At 36.7% G+C, this 20,809-nt stretch overlaps 1 protein-coding gene across 3 annotated transcripts in view; it reads left to right on the top strand.

Moving 5' to 3' along the window:
* TNR (tenascin R) overlaps positions 1-20,809 on the top strand; it is a 304,192-nt gene that overhangs the window by 229,007 nt on the left and 54,376 nt on the right. For all 3 annotated transcript variants that reach the window (XM_072419731.1, XM_072419729.1, XM_072419730.1), the window contains 3 exons: positions 576-761; positions 14,104-14,193; positions 20,159-20,422. In XM_072419731.1, coding sequence (XP_072275832.1) covers positions 576-761; positions 14,104-14,193; positions 20,159-20,422 — 540 coding nt within the window. The remainder of the gene's footprint in view (positions 1-575; positions 762-14,103; positions 14,194-20,158; positions 20,423-20,809) is intronic.

Here is a 20,809-nt window from a genome sequence, read left to right as displayed (position 1 = left end):
AGTCTGCTCTAGGTAAAACCCACACACGCTGTATGTTTGATGGTGTATACAGTCTATCAAACAGCAAATGAAGTAGGCTCAAGATACCTTCTACAGGGTCTAATTCTTCTTGTGTGAAAGGTGACGTGTGCAGAGAATTGAGACTTTACTTTCATTAAAAGAGAGAATTCGCTACAAGCGATAAGAAATAAAGTCACAGTTAACAAAACAGAATTAATATATGCTACATATAATAGGTTAAACAGATTTCCTTACATTATATTTGTTCCAATTGAAATGAATCTTGAGGAGCACACCTAATCTTCCAACAACGAGAATTCAGGCAACCCATAAGGTAGATAATAAGTAGCAGTGCATATAATTTCTTGCAAAAGAATAAAGAAATATATATAAAACCAATGTCATAAGAGGGTATTTTCAAGCTCTCACTTACTGCAGCTAGGTATTAAATAAAATCATACAGAAAAAGTTTTCTTGATATGCGTATAATTTCTTCTGTGCTGAATGTATATTATTTTGAAAACCTGTGATTGCAAATATTCATTGTATGAAATGGTTTCCTTTTATTTACACAGAACTTGATGCTCCCAAAAATCTGCGTGTAATGGGGAGAGGCTCAACAACCCTGGAACTGGAGTGGGATAACAGCGAAGCAGAGGGCGATGGCTACCGTGTTGTCTTTAGCACTCTGGCAGGCGATCAGTATCATGAACTTAGAATACCACGCCATTCTGGTCAGACAACAAAAGCCACGCTTACTGGTAAGTAACGTAAGAGCCTGCTGCTGGGTGAAAGGCTGTTTTCTGACGGAATGCTTGAAAGGTACATGTATGCTGTGTGCTTAAGACACAGTACAGTTTAGGAGACACAATACTGCTTGATCACCAGGCAGATGGTGAGTCCAACATTTAGAAAACAAGGTGGCCCGGGGGGCAAACCCTTTTCTGCCCCCAGTTCAGTCCACACCTGGTTAACCTTGGAGGTTAGGTTTAGATTAGGAATAGACCTAAACCTAAAACTTTATTTTTTGCAGACAAACTTTTTTTTGTATATACATATCAATGTACAATAAATTAATGAATGCAGATTGATCTCTTAGTTTGTACATGTTGATCGTTCCAGTTCTTTTTAATACATCCTGTGGGGGGCAGATAACCTTCAAGACAACTTCTAAAATTACAGCATTGTTATTTGCCCTCCACACCAAGCGGCTATGTAAATGATGGAGAATTGTAGGAGATAGACGAGTTGCATGAAGGCAAGAAGAACAAGTGAAAATGGATATTGAGGAGCCAGTTTTTAGAAAACAGCATGTGCATTAATATAGAGCTGTTGCTATGCTGTGCACTTGTCCTGTTAAACATTTCTACCTTTACATTAGGATCTACACATCAGCTTACTACCTCTGAATTGCAAATTAACTCCTAAACCTAACTGTATGCTAAAACTGCGGTTGTCTATTTTACAAGTAATTTTAGGTGTGATAAATTATTTTAGTTTGCTAATTAAATGTCTATGTTCCAAAAAAAAGTACTGCTGCATACATTTCCAACCCATTTGAAATAACCTGTTAATGCCACAATTTGTAAGATGTAATGTCTCTTGCCTAAATTAAACAGGATAGTTTTCAGAAACTGAAAACTTTACTACTGTCAAAAATAACCAAATGCTTTCCCAAACTAAAACCTAATAGAAGATTTTAAAAAGACCTATAGAGTGATATATTTTTAAAATATAAATAAAATTTTAGGACATGCACAATAGCAGACTTGAAACTAGCAAACCTAGCAATTTTAACAATACCTACAAAGCAAGTCATTTAGAAAAATTCCATTGTTCAGGCACTAGCTGCATGGTAGCACACATAAGTACTATAGACACGTTGAGAAGCTATGAAGTGGACTAGACTTCATTAATACTGGGCATCCTCCAGCCCTGCTGCTATCTTGGACGACATCCAGTAAAATCATCCAAATACAACATTAGGTCAAACTCAGCATTAACACACTGTACCAGATGTACACCTGACTACTCTTCAAATCCACAAGGTTCATTGTCCATGCCAATCATTGAAGCTGTGTTATATTGCCAGTTGGAGAAACCCCAGAGTTAAGTTAATCAACCTACTACGTGTCAGACATTATCATAAAACTAATGATTTAATTATACTGCTCTTCAACACAAGATGTGGGAAGGTTTTAAATGGATATATACTCCATACAAACCTTTGAGCACTAATTAGTAACTAAAGTGGCACTTACCTTTTTTAGGGGCCTATTTTGACCTCCTGTGGCTTACTATTGTCTTAACTGTGATGGACAAGCTCACTGGTAGAAGTTGTAAAATGTTACTGCCCACAACCCTAGATATATGGTTAGGTTATATACGGTACATATTTGGTGCCCCCAAACGTGCCTTATAAATAAGTATACCTAAAACTGGCATTTGACATTTTAAGTGAACGATAAGGGAGCATTACATGGGGGGCATGTGTCTGTTCACCTGACAGCATGTAAATGTAGGCTCTCTGTTTTGCTGATGAGCAGCTAATGCTGTATAATGTGACATTCTCCTGCCTGATGCTGTGCCAGTGTTAGAAGGTACAATCTTTTACACAACTTGTTCTAGTGAGCAAGTATAGCAATAGCCCAACATAAAGTCAAACATAAAGACAAAGATGTTCAGCTCCATGGGGTAATCTACTATTTAAAAAACTTGCTTGTCTCCCTCCCATCTATGAAGGGATCTTTGATGAGTTCTCACATTTGTTACACCTATGCATGGATTCTCGATTCTGTTGCTCCTGCATTTTTTGCAATGAGAAAGCAGGTGAAATGGTTTATTAGGCTTGGGCCCCAGAGTAAACCACATTCTTATTTACCCATCTTGTTATCACCCTCTTGGATATTCAAAGTCCAACTGAATTACTGGAAATACCTAACTATTTAGACTTTGTACTAACAAAGTAACAGCACTTTTTCATGATCCTACCTTTATTTTCCTATGGCAGCACTAAAGCAGAGTGTCTAAATATGAATGTGCAGCCTCATAAGCACTAGAAAAGACCTCTTAATGTCAGTAATAAACAAAGTCCTGATGTCACAGGTCCCTGATTCTCTTTGATGGCATTTGTGCTGAGGGGGGTGTGGAAAAGTGCATTCCTACTGAGAGAAAGGATTTTTAAAGGATTTCCAAGCAAAAATCAGAGTCTACTTATATTATGTGTGTAAAGTGTTTATAATAGAATACAAATTTGTGAAATTTTGATTGGGCTTACTAGCAAAGAGCTCTAAATATAGGTTGCCTAGTACTGCACAAGCCCAATGTCACCCCAAAGGTCTACATGTGTTTCTTGTCCAAAGAGCTTTTTTAGCAGAATCTGTTCTAAAAGATGCAGAAAGTGACAGTATTTGGTACCCATGTCCATTTGTGGATACAGCTGAATTGACCCCGTTGTCTACATCAGTCACAGAAATAACTCTTTGAGTCTACTCTGTGAACTTACCATTAAAAATACTTACTATAACATATTTTTCTCCTTACATACCTTCCTAAGTCTAGCATATCTAGCTGGCTGCTTGCCTATAATCTACAACAGGCAACAAACAACAACCAAACAAAGATGAGTGCTTGATGTCGTTGTTTGTCTTATTTGGAAAACAGAAAAGTAAGAAATACATGACACATTATACATAATTCACAGCCTACGGCATATACACTAGCAATCATATACAGAGCGGCACTTGCACACAGCTTGATTCTCTTTATATTTTGTGGAGGGGTTTGAGTATCGGATATTAGGGTCAGCAGGTATAATTATGGAAGTGCTTTGTCATGCTGTGCTTTGCTACTTTCTCAAGTGGCTGTGCTCTTAGGCCAATGGCTCTTAAAACTCTTTCTGCTTTTTCTCCTGATTATATCTTTCATTTTTAAATGTAAAGGCATATACAGCCTGTAATTTGCCATAAACTCTAGTTCTAGAGCATAAATGTAGGCAGACAAGGTATTTGTTAAAAGGAAAATGCCATTTTTAAGCTGTTTTCGAATGAGGAACTGAAATCAGTAAATGCTAATCGTTAACTTTCTTGGCGATGGGTGTGAAGATATTGTGTTGCACACTGCATCATGCAGAATGGCAGCTCAGCTTGCGCATAGCTGAATTTTAGAATATAGCCTCTGCATGCATGATCAGAATTTTTTTAACCTATTCTAGGCTTGCTCATTTATGAAATACTAATGAGAAAAATTGATCATATATAGAAAGAAAGCCACATTTACATCATCTTATAATTAGTTAAAGGCATAGGGATTCATACATGGTTTAGTGAGATTTAAGGCTGTGGCTCATTAAATATGTAATAAATATGGGGGCTTAACAATCTAGTGAAAAAGCAAGCAAAGGGATTTGCTCACAATATTGTCAGTGCAAAGTGATTATGTCCTTGCATATGTTCTTTGGGGTTTATTTACTAAAGGAATGTAGACTGTTCAGGTAACAAAGTGAATTATCCCCTTGCAAGGGAAATTTTAACTAGCTAAGAGAACGCGGTGAAATGTTATTTTGCAAAGACTACTTAATCAAGTGTAAGAAAATGTAAAAGAGCGGAATGTTTGCTTGTTATTTGGTTTATTGAAGTCAGCAATAGTGTTGGTTGAATTTCTCACTATTCGATTCGACAGCTACTCAATTTAATAGTGAGATATTGTTTGGGTGATCAAATCCCAAATTTGAACACCATTAAAGTCAATGGTGGGAGAGTTCAGGTTATTTTTAGGGAGTATGACTAGTATACTAGTATTATGTGTTCTTGGATAGAGTTTCTCTATCCAAGAACACAGGGCACTAGATGTGATGAATGGGGAAACTTGTCCCCATTCAACCTCCAGTGCCCTGGGATCGCCTGCAGTCACAGCCGTGACCGCAGAGTTCCCACGGTCATGTGCCCATGGGAACTGAACTGCAGATGAACTCTGCAGTTCCACTACGGTTAATTAACCTGTAGTGCCCCGGGGACTGCACACTCTTCTCAATGTTTGCAGCCTTGGCTGCAATCATTGATTAGCTCAGTGTGCAATCCCCAGGGCACTTTGTAAATGTTTTTTTTTTACTTCTTTCTTCTGATTGGATAATTGAAGTCAACAGAGCTTTATCCCATTAACTAAGCGAAATGAAATATCCTTTGCAATACATGCAATATATTTACTGTTTTATGTGAACAGCCCATATTTCTTTGGTAAAGCAACTCCTATATTGTACAACAACTCAAAAAGTCTGACTTTGGTGCTGAGATCTCCTTTTCTAACAGACAAAACTTTCTGTTATGCTTATTGCATTCTGGGCGTTACCCCTACAGTAAAGGTCAAGGTATAGGTGACAAAGACATATGGTGTTTCTCGAACAAACGTCAGTTCTGGCATTTACATCCTTCCAACTTGGATGGCATTGAAGTTCCAAAAAAAAGAAAAGAGAAGCTTATAGTTTTTATGGCCAAATTGGGATTAACATACACAGCAGAACAAAACTAATATGTTGTGTATAATGCAATGGTGCTCAACTGATGGCCCTCCAAAGTCTCCTGCACACTCTCTCTGACCTTGTGGTATAAATATTGGATGTAGTATTTATTTTATGGTGCATTTTAGACAAGTAATTGGTAAGGTAAGCAAAAACTATATTTCAAGAACTTTATTTTTGTATGTAACTATATATGCACATGGGGTTGTCCGTATTTGCTATATCCATATGCAGAATCTGATTCCTTCTTAGTAGTAGTACACCAGCTTAGAAAGCATTAAGCATAAAAAATAATAAGTCAAAATTCATAGAAGTAATGTTTTATAATCATTACACACTAAGATTAAGATTATATTTATTTATCAAATTTATGTGAATATCTGCAAACTACTTAAAATATTTTATATATTGAAAAAATAAATCTAGGTATTTTAGGAGTTAACCTGCAGCAGGGAAACCAGATTCTGTTCCCTGCTGGGTAGAACTGTGCTGTTTGGCTGAGCCTTGAAAATCTCAGAACTGTATAAACAGAAATACAAATCCTTTGGCAGGCTAAACGACTTTCATATATGTATTTCTTATATCTATATCTTTATACCTAGCTTTTTGTCTGAACATTAGCTTCAACACCTAAATTACATGGAGGCTAAAAAAGGGCATTGGGCTACTGAAAAAAGAAAAATTTAGACAGCGGGACTTTTATTTATACCAGCTTTACCAAAACATTGCTTAGGGGATTCTTATATGTGTTGCTTTTGCCCAGTGACCAGCAAAATGTGTCTATAGCAGCAGGACTGGAGAAAAAAACACACACAGGCAAAGTAAAGAGATAAGAAACTCCTATTATATCCACCATACATCCAAGTGGATAGCATCAGCAGGTAGATTAACAGAGCTGCCGACAGGTCAGGAGGAAAATAACTTTGGATATTGCCTGTCGTTATGTGATGCTATAAGATAGAAGGCTCTCACACTTGGTCATTTTGTCTTATGAAGATAAACGCACTGTCACTCCTTCATTGAGGATGAGAAATAGCGATTGATAATCTACTTTGATAAAAACACCTACATCTTCTTTTACTTTACTGACTTCTAGAAAGCAGATTTTTTGCTTGAAACACAGGAAAGCTAATGCTTTTTCTGCAAAATGTAATAGAATTGCTCATAGTTAATAGAACTCCTAATTGACTATATAATAAATAATATTTTAAAAAGTAACTAGCAGATTTTTATTTTATCACTTACATTAGCCATTCTCAGACAGGGTTCTGTGGAACTCCAAAATATTCTCCAATGGTTTGCTAGGGGTTTCTTGAGATGTGGCTGACTGACCCCCTATTTGATAGACCAATGTCACAGAAGTTGTGACATGACAAATGTGATCTTTTTAGATATTTGTAAGGGGATGTTGTTACCACTAATCAAAATAAAAGGTGCATAATTTCCAAAAATCACAACAAATTGGTTTTAATAGGGGTTCCCCCAGAACTAAAAAAATATTTCTAGGGCTCTTTGGGAGTAAAAAGATTGAGAAAGGCTGACTTAGAGACTCCAGTAGTCTGTATGTGTCCCACTTTCTCAGGGTCATAACAAATGTGTTCCTGATTTTAAAGTAATTTTCTAGTAATTTTAAAGGCATTTTATACCTCTTTTAGGGAGAATCCATTAAGGTAAATGTGACACCATTGTGTGGCTTCCTAATAGGCTTAGCAAATGGATGAAGAGAGATAAAGGAACCCAGCATATATTTTAACCTGAAAACAAAAAAGATGTTGTTTTTGGCATAACTGGCTCCTAAGTAGAATTTTACTAATTTAACTGCTGTTTTTCTTCAGTGATGAAAGCTGTCTCCCTACACACTGTCCACAGTAAACTCCAACAAGTTGTTAATACTGCAGATAGAGTTCGGGAGTTACTGATATATTGTCAGAATTTCAAATAATACCGTCCGTAGCTAGCTAAGGCTGGGTCTACACAGACATTTTTAAAAACACATGAAAAAGTTCCATTTAGTTGCATTTAGAAGCGTTTTTAAACACTTTTATTAGTGTTTTAAAGGCAAGTTTTCCTGCGTTTTCACGTGTTGACGTTTTTGGCGCCTAAAAACGCATGAAAACCTCCCATTGAAGTAATTGAAAGCATTTACTCACGTTTTCCTGCATTTTTGGGCATTTTCCAGCTTTAACCAAGCTTTTTAATTTTTTAAACGTTGCAAGCAACGTTTAAGATAAAGCTCATAAACTTAGTGTAGATTAGCCCATTGGAATGCATGGGGATTTCAAACAAGGGCTTGAAAAGCCTCAGGTTAAATGCTGGGGCAAACGTCTGTGTAGACTAAGCCTAAGACAGCATTATTTGAAATTCTGACGATACATCCCTCTTGAAATCTTTCTCTAGAATCAGTAACGCCTGAACTCCTGGAGAGAGACTTTTGCATGGTATGCTGCCACATGAGACAAGGCGAAACGTGTCGGGTGTATACGGGAATACAGTTACAAAAACTATTCCTGTTAGCGCATATCTGTATAGCAATTGGTATCCCAGTTCTGTGATTATTAACGGAACAGGGGATATATAGAATTTGAATGTTCAGAATAATTGTGTATGAATCTGAAATATGTAATACATAATTAACTTTAATTAACTCTGAGCCTCCAACCTCTTTCTTTTCCTCTCACAATTTGTATACCTCCACATAAGAGCTTAATTATCAACCTCTACTGCCTAATTCACCCTCATCTGAATTACCTAGTAGAATCTGTTAGTACTCTTCATTACATTCAACTACCTGATACACTCAACCATCTAATCTCTTTATCTCAAATTTCCCAATCTCCCGTGAAGAAGCCATATGACGAAACGTGTCGGGAAACGGAGACTTTTAATTGTACGTTCAATTTGAAATAAGATTGTATACTTCTTGACCACCATGTCATGAAGCCCCTACGCCTATCTGTCTCATTTTTCTTTCTTGGTTCCAGGCCTGTTTTTCTTGTGGAGATTTGCAAGAAATTTAGGAAGCTAGCAGATAATGAGAGATGTCTTTTAATTACTTTTAGTTTCAGTCACAGATCACATAATTTAAATAAAATGCTTTAGAAACCAATAGTGTAAATTAGAGTAAATTATGGTAAAAATGGTCAAATGAAACCTTTCATGCTTTCTAATCTATTATGCAAGAGAATCTAATCCGAAACAGCTTTGTCAGATAGGCTCAAAAAATTCTTATGGACTCCCACATAATATCTGCCTGATACCCATGCCTAATATTATGCTAGAGCTATTAATATTTGCAATGTCATAATTGTTGCTTTGTAAGATAAGTGTATCATCTTCCCAAAATAAGTGTTGTGTGCTCTAAATTATGATGTCCTTGCTTGAGATATTACATGAAGCACTGTAAAAAAATGTAATATTGTAGTATAGAATAAAATATTAAACCATTGGTATGAAATCCTGTCACAAGACTAAGATTGGTGCAATGTACAATAGTTTGCTGAAGTATTTGCTGTGACCTTTCCAGTCTATATTAGCACTAGTTGTTTTAAAATAAATTCAAAATAAAGTAGTTTTTGTGTTACTTATTTTGTTTTTATTAGATTATTATTTTTATTAGACTGCATGAAAAATAATGTTTTTAGTAAAAAAACAAAAAGACACAAAAAACAAAATATGCTTTTATTGCAATCCCAATGTCAGGTACACAGTTTGGTCACCAGAAATTATCATTAGTGATCTAGGTGGACAATTACTGTACAGGCTGCTTGGCTTTCTGCAGAGCAGTTTACCCTTTTCTGTGGGTCAGGATGAATGGAAGTGACACGGTGTGGGGGCACAGCAATAGATATAACAGCAGCATTTGCTCTTATCACTCTTTAGAGCAAATCACAAACAACCTCCTCTATGATGTATGCTAACATCAGCACGCCTCAGACTATCATGTGCAATCCTTTTGGTTGATGAAAATCTAAAGTGCTTACAATCTTTAAGTAATAACTTTTACCAAATCAGCAGGTTCTCTGCAAAAGTGTAAAAACTGCAATAGTCCATACGGAGTATGCAATGATTCAATTTGCCTGAAAGGCTGCCAATCCAGCCCTCGGTACCAATTTGTTACATTCAAATAATCTTGTTTTGTTTTTTGTTTTTTTGCATATTGTGTAAAGGTGATTGAAGAAAAAAAAAGCAAAGTTTTAATGGCTCAGCCAATGCATGGTTTGGGTTATGGACTGTTTATGGGTGGCAATTAAGGCTCCAGAACTTCTGTGACTAAAGACTTAGGTCCAAGGAAATAACTTTCTGATTTATGTGTAATATAAAAAACCTTCTTTAATATCTTACCATTATGTGAGTGAAACAATGGGAATTATATCCACATGATCAAAGTTATTAAAATTTTATCATAAAAATGTGTCCTTCCAACTCTTTTAAACCTTGTTGCAATCAAATTGAACTTTCTGTCTGGGTGTATCCTAATACTTGCCTGAATTTCACTGAACTCAAGGCTTCTCAGGAGTTTAGCATCTAATTGAAGATTACATTGATTTTATATTACAGTCATTCTGATTTTCTAGGTTTTAAGATCTGTGGGTAGTACATAGTGGGATATAGTGCCAACTTTTTAATATAATTTTCAGGAACACTTGCTGCCGGAGGGCTGTACCTGAGCTAGTTACTGAAGAAACACTTTTGGAGAATAGTGGTGCAATACAATCTCCTATTGGCACATTTTATTATAATATCTTTAATAATTAAAATACAGTTCTTTTCAATGGGAACTTACAGGAAATCTAAATCCCAAAATTAAGAAATAATAAAGAGCAACAAGCACAGAATCATACACAAGTCATATATTGAAACAAAAAGTGTTCTTTCTTTGGAAAAACATTTGTTTATGCGGTGAATCTGTGTAAAGGCTGGTGCTGGTGGTTTTTATAATCTCTGGCTAAGTACTAGAAAGCAGCAGAGCTGCAGCAAAGTCATTTTTCTGACAATTATGAAAACACATGTTTCATGATTCCTTGAATTATGAATCATACATGTGGGTGTTTTCATTTGTAGTAGCTTGTTTTTGACTTTAGTGACACTTTAAAGGCCAATGCCCTTTCAGGGCAGATCCTTGAAAGGCGTTATAGGAATGCACTCATTAACATTCTTGTTACCCACAATGAACATACCACAGGTGCAATGCCGTACCATTTATTCTTAAAGACACCTCAAAGCACCTTCTGAGCACATTCTGCTGAACCCTAGGGCATGTCATTGAATCCAACTTTTACAACAAGGTCTACATAATATCCAGGAAAACTCATGCTTCTTATGACAGGTTTACCTTAAAGCCAAACTTTAAGCAAATATAAATAAGACAGATAACACAGCTCCTAATAATATATTAGTAAATTGTGAATGCAGGGAAATATAATTTTTTGCTAGGTATTTCAAACTTGTATTTAGATATCTGCCAGGAGTGTCAGCTTTATGTAGCCATTGCACAAACACTAAATGTGATTCTGATCAGTGTTTTAATGTGATCCCCTTAAGCATGACCTGCAACTTAAGGTACCACTAAGAAATTCCCATTGAATTATTGAAGACTATATACTGTTCACAAAGTGAATTGTTCCTGTGCACAAGAGTTTTCATTTTACTTGCCTGATTTCAACGATCCAAACATGTGCAGGCAAAAATAATGTTTTTTACTTTTGCACATGATTGGGTATTTTTAGCAATTTGTTTCTATATTCACTTTGTGATAAGAGCTGAGAATGTTCCTTATTGACTTCTTTAGCTCACTCACCATTTTTTTAACGAGGAACAGAAACAGGTGTTTCTTCAAGGCAAAAATGATTTTTTTCTTTAAAGGCAAGCATCTTGCAATATATTTCCTAAAGGGAAAACTCCAATATATGCCTCATGGGTATTTGTCCAAGAGACTTATTACCGTGGCCATCCCCTATTGGTTGGAGTCAAGGGAAGCCAGGAGCCTGCGAAAAGCTATAACAAATATATATCTCCTCCCCACCTCATACTACTAAAACATGCTCTATATTGATAGGCTGGACTGATAAATATTTATAAGTTAAATGTTGGAGGATGCTCAACCACAAATACATAAACACTAACAACTTGAACATAGAAGCAGGTAGAAGGAAAGGAATATTAGGCTGACTGTGGCCTAACTGTTCTTTGCAAATCTCAAAAATATAAAACTACTACCGACTGCAAAATAATCACTAAGTATCATGGGAAAAGACATCCAAAAATAAATTATATAACCCTGAGGTTGTCTTTGGAATTTAACACAATATTAGGCAATGAGAAATTCAGCTCCCTGCTAGGGCAGGCTCCCCATTCTATATCTTCCTTAGGGTATACAGACATAAATTTCTCTCTGTTCTGTAAATACAAATATTATTTTGGAGCGTAGGTAACACGCAGCCACAATCCAACTGAATAGTTTATTAGGGGGCATCAGAAAGTGTTGACCTGATTATATGGTGCGTTATTGTATTCTTGACAGCCGTGACTGCTTTTGCAGGAGCAATATTGTAAGGATTGCAGGGCTGGTGTAAATTGTCTTTATTGCAAAATGCAGTGAATCAGGCACCTTAGAGAAACTTCAGCAGAGCCGAACACCATCCCATTTATCAAGGCCCAGGATCAGCCACCTTGTTACAATACTGACTACGCCGTTCACTTTGTGAACATCCTAGTTGATTGATGACCTGGTGACTAAAAGTTGCTCACCCAAATTGTCAGGGAAAAGATTTATCTGAAAATCTAACAAGACTTTAATTTGTTTTTAGCAGTTTTTTTTTACAAACCACCCATGATAATTCCACTTCCCAATTTATATATACATTTTCACATTACTAGAAGGTCTGCTCTTCAACAAAACTGGCAAATATGACTGTATTCAGTGACATCGGCAGGTGTTATAAATCAGTGCTGAGGAGTTAATTTCATTTCTGCTCCCTCTTTCTGCTGTCAGAGGTGTCTGAAGTAAAATTACATTAGTGTCTCTTATTCATTCCCGGCATCAAATCACATCTCTAGATCACAACTTGCTAAACATATTAAATTGGTTAACTGCACTTGTGAAGATAATTATGCTGAAATATAAAACATGGAATTTTAAAGTATGGGTTAGATTGATTTTAATTGTTCATCCATGTATAATAATGGCTTTATAATGAGTGGGGACTGGTGTGATAACATTATGGAGAGAAAGTAACAGATCAGCACCACCAGGAGGTCATGCTAACTTGGATTAGTATATTGCAAGAAATTAGTGAGCAGAAATAAATTCTGAATAAAACTAATCATTGACAAAAGACAAAAAAATGCACTTAAGTAAGTTTAGTCCTAGAAGGTTACCACTTGGTTTGCTGTATATATGTAAAGGTTTTCAGACAAATCCTGAAGGAATTTCACTACGTACATATAATTAGCATAAAAGTGCAACTATCCCATAACTGTGTTTTAAATAGAATAAGGAAGGAGTAGAAGCCCTATCAGGCTAGTTGTGTCCAGGAGGAAGATACCATGCAGCATCAGGACATAAGAACCAGGAGAAGACTAACCAAACCTTCACTTGCTCTCTTGTTCATAACATACAGTACATGGGAGCAAGATTCCATAATCCTCAGAACAGTATAACAGTGCAGTGAGGCAGACAAAACAGAAAGCCATCAGCTGATAACATTTCTGACAAGATTGACGAGTATTCCTTACACTTATCAAACAGGTATAATGCTTTCCATTATATATTTAACAGATAAAAAGGGAACAATTAAGTTCACTGTTAGGGATTACATACCGTTTATGGCTCCATGTGAAATCCACCATTTACATGAATTTCCAGGCTCACCCAACTGCTAATGTTCTTGTTTTGTAGGGTTCACACCTTTCTACATTCTCAGTTTATAAATATATACCTCTTGTAGTTGGTTGATCCCAGAAATTGGATGGGTAGAACCCTGGGGTCCCCAAGAGCTACATGGGGCCAGGAAATGGTTTAATCAACTGGCCATAATTTCTAACTGCTTTGGGTAGACTTAGCTTTTAGATGTTAAATGAAAATATTACTTGGTGTATTATATTTGCATCAAATACATCAAGAAATACATGCAGTGTACATCAGAAAGATTGGTAATGTTGCTTTTATGACATCAAAGGCTAGTAATTTGTCAGCAGTCACGCAGCCTTTCTACAAGAAAGTACATGTAGCCATCTCGGCATCAGGAGTTAAGTGACACATATCGCCAGAGCAGACATATTAATATCTTTGTCTGGGGGTGTTTCAGCTCTTGTGTTATATGCTTGAGAGCGTATCACTTAAGAAGCGAGCTGACAAAAATTTGATTAAAACTTGATTAATACGCTTCTTGCACTTAACATGACACTGTAAGAATGATAAGAGGAATTACAAGAGCTTAAGGTGTGTAAAAGGTTCTGTTTGTGAAAGATGGATTGGACGATGGGAACATCACAAGGAGGGAAACGTTGTGTATAATCGTTTACAATGATGGACAGTGGATAAGCCCTTGTCCTCCTAATCATTATATGTCCCTTTTTTCTCATTCCAGATTTGATCCCAGGGACAGAATACGGAATAGGAATATCTGCTATTCGGGATCATCTCCACAGCGCCCCAGCAACAATGAATGCACGTACTGGTGAGTTATAGCCTTTGCATGACGAGTAGCTATATGTCTTGTGCAGTCTGTTAACTACACATCATAGCATTTTTGAAACTTGAAAAGGTTGCATTGGCAACTGGGAACTTTACTTACCCAGCTGTAGTTTCTTCTTTTTAAATTCTGCTTTAGTACATTAGGCAATCCCAGTTCCTTAATAGAAGAAAAAATCCTCTGATGGTTAGGAAAGTTCTGGGAACACTTGAGTTTGTGATTAAGAAGGCCACCACTGCAAGTCTTTCTGCAGTTTTGTTTTGCCCATTAGCAATCATTTAGTGGTTATTCATGCACCTGGTCTACATACAGCAGCCCATATTGGTTTGAAGGAGCTTTTACAGATTCAAGAATACACATTACATTAGCAAAGCATGTGAATAATATGGTGGCCATTAGAAATGAAAGGAAATGTAGAAAGTGTGGTAAACTCAACAAAAATGCTTTAGGTTTTAACAGATTTCACAGATGACCCTTAGACACAGCATACAGGATGTGTCTTTTTATTTTAAACACAGACACATAGTTTTTCGTTACTATATGTTTGTTGAGATGACCAAAGATGGTTCTTCAAATGCCAAATTTTAGCCTCAAGTGTGACAACTACCACAAATAGCTCCAAATTACTTTTAGCTACCAGCTGTGGAAGGCCAAATTTATTTTAGAAACATCTCATTATTATATATTTACATACTAGAATTACTAGTAGCCTGATGCTGTCCATAAATTCAGCATAATTGTATTCTAAAACTGCTATATTTACATATTCTTGGACTGTGATTAATGTTGCTTTCACCAAGTGAAATCTCTGGAGATCTAAGAACACAGATAGCTGGCTTGAGAGGAATGAAGTCGAAATCATACCATATTAACTTGATGTAAAGAAAATGCCTTAAATAGACTGGTCATTTTTAAATCTTTTACTGCCTAAATGGTTTTTGTGGGGGCAGATACAAAGCATCATAAAGGAGGTTTTTTTTTTACTTTTTAAAGAGATCTGAGGGCTGAACAAAGTTTAACTGAGCTCAAGCAATGATGAAACATTTCTAGCCATGGGGTTGATTGTTAAAAGGATTATTGGCATTTAAATTAGCAAAAATGACAGCTCATTTAATTAGTTTAGTAAATAAGATGAATTTCTACTAACTTTAACCATGCAATTATGTGTAAGTGAAAATTCATTTTTTAGTGACAGTATTCTTTGCCAAGTGAATGTTCATAACATTCACTATGCTAAATAAAATATCCATTGCAAGTGAATATTTTCTATTGCTTTAGTAAACCAACTCCATTGTATCTTTTCTTACTCTTGGATTCTTTAAATTATAGATGTATAAATGGCAACATTTCAGGGTAATTGAGTTGTCTCCACATTCAAAGCTAAGGGTCTTTACAAGTAGGCTAGTAGCAATTGCATTGTATGCATAGTTGTTGTGGTTTAGGTGTTTGTAGTCCTGCTAAAGGGCCAATAAACCGCCATACACTCATATTAAGTCTAGCTCTGTTAAGTCCACACAATTCTCACAGCAGATGCAATCAGATTTTCTGATGTATAAAGTGTCATTTGAATTTTCAAAGCGTTAGGCTCCAGTGAAATCTCTGCTGAGCTACTGAGTGCCAGTGATTGAACTGCATTTTCTAAATAATTTAGATATTTACTTGTATGTAGCTTACATTTTTCATCATTTTTGTGACATGACAGACAGCCTAGAGCTGAGAGATTCACACCAGCTATTCCTCAATTCACAGAGGGGCTAATTTACAAGCATTCACTTATGTGCAGCATTTACAGTCAAGCACAGCAGCAAAGAACAGTATCTCCTTGACCTTTATTTAATGGGAAAATGTTATGATGTTTATCAGTCTCTAACAACCAATCAGATTTCACACGTGATCCCATTAGAAACATAGAAAACTATTTGTGTGTTGCTGAATATTGCTCTTTGCCTTGCAATGTCAAGTCAGCAAGCTTAGGACTGCATGCACCGAAGTTCAATATTCAGTCATTACTGAATATTGAAGAAGGGGGAGAACAAGCGATTGGCATCCAGCTGTGCTCTACTCCCTTGACTTGAGTTGCGGTCAACGGTCACTCATGGATTCATTAGGAAAGATCCATGAATGATGCTGGGCAACTCCTGTACATATGTCAAGCCTGACCATTTGTATCGAGCAAGAATCATCCAATGTGTGTACATCACCCAAGGCCTTTATGGTACGTATCTACCAGAAGTTGCAAAATTCTAGCTTGAAATTAAAGTTTTAACTGAGTTGCTATAATTGCTATAGCTGACTTTTTTGCTGTTAGCATCTGCCTGTCATGGCCACCATATGGCTTAAAGGGGAACTAAACCGAAAACAAAAAAATACACTTACCTTTAATCCTGCAGGTCCCTCGATGGCGCTAGATCTTCCTGATCCAGTCCCATGTCGCCCTGGAAATCGTCTTTTCCCCGGCACTAAACAAGCGCCGCAAGCCACAATCTTCATTCTACTCTTCCTTCTTCTTCCTCCGCCTTCTTGGCACTGCGCTTGTGTGAGATCAGCATCTCTTTCACTTAATAGAAAAAATGCCCCTTCTGCACATGTCTGATATTTCGGGCATGCGCAGAAGGAGCACCCAGACCCTCCCGGGATGCATGATGTAGGTATCCCGGGAGGCTCTGCTCTCCCATTCAATTTGATCGCCGGAACTGGACATGTCACTGGCTGTGGGCCTGTTCCGAGTAGTGATTCACTAGTTCAGAATCTAAAATGTTTTGAACTGGATGCATATTGTTCCATCTTCCCTGAGAAAAGGTAAGTTTTTTTTGCTACCCACATTAGGTTACAGTTGATTTAGGTGAATGGGTATTTATAATACAGACCAACATCTGATCTATCATCCAGTTTAGCCAAATCTGCCTTGCATGAGCATTCTGAAACTCTTCCCTAATCAGTTAGCTTTGTTTTTAAAACACCTTAGCTCTATTGTTTCCAGGCCAACAAAACCAGTTTACCTTTATACATTTTGTAGTACCATTCTTTCTTTTTTCCAATAAAGTCAAGTGTGGTCACAGTTTGATACAGATATATAGAAGACAACCCTATCATACCTATATTGGTATGCTGCCTAACCTTGCTAAATCTGTGAGGCATGGAACAGCAAAAAGTACTGTATATATACAAATAATGTTTTCCTCAAAACACTGTAGCCTTTCTCTATCTCCTTTCCCTAGAAGACCTTTATCTTAACAAGCTTCAGATATTAAATCAAAGGCATGTGCTTAAAAGTTGGGATGGTCTGTGCTTCTGGCATTGTGTCAGGTTGTATGAAGGCCAACATAGAAGTTATATTTTATCACAACATTACATTTTAGGTCAGTTATACACACTTAATAGTGATCATATTCATAATTTAAAACAGCAGGGCAACGCAGGGTATAACATCCAAGTGATAAAAAAGCAATCATGAACTGCATATTATGAGAATGATTTACAAACAGTTGAATACCCAAATATGTACAGATGAAAAACAAATAATCAGGACTTTAGTTTTTGTACTGAGTAATTAAAGTGACACTAAATTTCATGAGCAACTTTTACAACTTGGTAAATCAGATTCTTTAGATCTTAGATTTTAAATTTTTTCTACAGTGTAGAATGTAACCAAAACACTGTGGAACAATTTTGAACAAATTTTTTGTTGACTTCAATTTTTAAGCTTTTTTACACTAAAATAGGTATGCTGATTTTGAAAGTGCAGTTAGTTTTCTTCTATCACGTCAGGTTTTTTCTCTACTGCTTATAATAATGCTATTACTGTAGTGTGGATTTGTATAGGCTATTCATTTACATGCAAGACAGTGTGGTCAGAGGTTGTGCGCTGCTCTATGTAGTGAATAAGCAAAATGTATTTTTCTACTAACACACATGTTACCTTTCTTTCAGATCATGTCTGGCTCTGCTGTTACTCTTTGTAAGTGCCCAAACAACCCTGATTCATTTTGTTATATCTGTGGCAGTTTCACCATTCCCAGTCAAAGGATGGACATCAGCAAATTTGTAGAACAAGCCTATTTGGCATATTTCAAAGTTAAACTTGGTGATCAAAATAAGTTCTGGGCCCCTCATAAGGTGTCCAAACAGTGTTTCGAGGGTTTACGGATGTGGACAAAGGGAACATGTGATAAGATGCAATTTGGTATACCTAGGGTTTTGCGAGAGCCAGGAGATCATTTCAGTGACTGTTACTTTTGTATAGTGAAAACTTCAGTATATAACAGGAAAAATAAATGTAAGATAGAGTACCCTACTCTACCAACGGCTATATGCCCAGTGGCTCATGAAATCCAAGTGCCAGTTTTTATTACACTACCATCTCTTGAAGAACACGATTATGGTGATGAACTAAGTGATAACAATGATGAAGAGTTTGAAAGAGTTTGAAGAGGACTCTGTTCGTACTGGATATGATCAGCATGAGTTGATTGATTTGGCACTTGATTTGGGACTATGAAAGAAGGCTTCAGAACTCCTAGCATCAAGACTGCGTGAGAAAAACTTACTTGAAAAAGGAATGAAGGTATCATACTTTCGAACCAGAGAAATTGCATTTCTGCAGTACTTTGGAACTGACAGTGGCTTTGTGTATTACCATAACATACCTGGTTTAAAGGAGGAATTGGGAATTCCAATCTATACCTCAACTGAATGGCGACTATTCATCGAAAGCTCAAAGCGGAGCTTAAAGTGTGTCCTCCTTCACAATGGCAATATATTTGGGTCAGTCCCAATTGACCATTCAGTTTCTCTTTGTGAAGTAAATGCAGACATAAAGAGAGTCATTGAGTTGTTGCAATATCACCAACACAATTTGGTCATCTGTGTTGACCTTGGTCAGAAACGCAGCTACACCAAGTATCCCTGTTATATCTGCATGTGGGACAGCAGAGCTTGTGAGAGGCATTGGGTGGAAAGGAATTGGCCGCCAAGATCTGCCCTAAAACCAGGTGATCTAAACATTCTGCATGAGCCACTTGTTGAATATTTTATTTCCGCCTCTGAACATGAAACTGGCTCTGATGAAGCAGTTCGTTAAAGCTTTGCCAACTGAAGGAGACTGTTTCAAGTACCTCATTTTGGCATCTCCTAGCCTGTCATTTGAAAATGTTTTTAATGGTCCACAAATTTGGCAGCTCAACAAAGATGAACATTTAATCAGGACAATGTCAGAAGTCGAAAAGAATGCTTGGTTATCATTCAAAGCCATTGTGAAGGACTTTCTTGGAAACACACAAGCAAATTTTACACAGAAATTGTCCAGAAACTCTTAGAGAGCTACAAAGTGCTTGATTGCAATAAGAGCATCAAGGTGCATTTTCTGCATAGCCATCTTCCTAACTTCCCGGAAAACCTTGATGCAGTCAGTGATGAGCAAAGTGAACGATTCCACCAAGATGTGAAGGTCATGGAAGGACGGTATCAGGGTAGATGCTTCCAGCGGGATTTTCCTAACACGAACTCTCCAGCTATACCCGATTATTTTCAAATGTTTTACTGTAAAGGAAATGTTATAGAGTAACAATAAATCCTTTGTTTGAACAAAAGAAATTTAAATAAACAGTACATTCAAGTTAATATTTCAATATTTTTTCATTGTATGTAAAATTTGTAGGTTTTGGACAAAAATGGAGGGTACCCTGTATTGTAAAAACTGGAAGCGATAGCAAAAAACTGGGATAATTTTTGGATTCACCTCCCAAAAATGTGTAAAAAACAAGTGTAAGATCTAACTCAACAAAAAATGCATTCCCCAGTGTAATGTATACAACATTTTTCCTGTTTTCTCCAAAGAAATAGAATAAATGATTTTGCTAAATAGGTGCAGCTGGTAAATATCATAAAATGTATGGAGAGAGTCACTCAGGGTCTGGCAGTTAGACATCATTGTCTTTGTGTTTTCTTTTAGAGCTGGACAGCCCAAGTGATCTAATGGTGACTGGATCTACAGACAAGACCATCTCCTTAGTCTGGACTAAAGCACAGGGTCCTATTGACCATTACCGCATCTCTTTTACCGCATCCTCTGGTATGGCCTCCGAAATCACAGTTCCCCCTGAAATAACCCAATACGATCTCACTGACCTGGAAGCAGGAACAGAATATACAATTACCATTATTGCAGAAAGGGGGAGACAACAAAGCCGAGAGACAACTGTGGATGCTTTTACAGGTATGGCTATATTTCCTTTATGTTTTATAGTGTGCTGTTCAGTTCTATCATTGCCCCTGCATTTACTTCCACTTCTGACACGGAACCTTATTCCTGCAGAATTGGTGTTATAATTATTATTATTCTACCTACTCCCACATACAACCTGGTTAGTGCATCTGAGATTTGTTTTACAACCACCTCACTGCAAAACAAATTAGGTCATAAATTTTACTTAAAGATCACTGCATATTTGTAGCAATAAAATAAGTAAAGCAAATTATTTATAGAAGACTATTCATTATGCTAAGACAATGACCAGCCTTGCATTGCACTGTATCAATTAATTATCCCCTTTACAAGTGAAAACAATGTTTTAAACCTAAATTGTTACTGGCATTTCTAGAC

This window comes from Pyxicephalus adspersus, chromosome 8, assembly GCF_032062135.1.
Source record: "Pyxicephalus adspersus chromosome 8, UCB_Pads_2.0, whole genome shotgun sequence".
Taxonomy (NCBI): Eukaryota; Metazoa; Chordata; class Amphibia; order Anura; family Pyxicephalidae; genus Pyxicephalus; species Pyxicephalus adspersus.
Note: the sequence above shows the minus strand (reverse complement) of the source record. Positions and strands in the feature narration are given on the sequence as shown.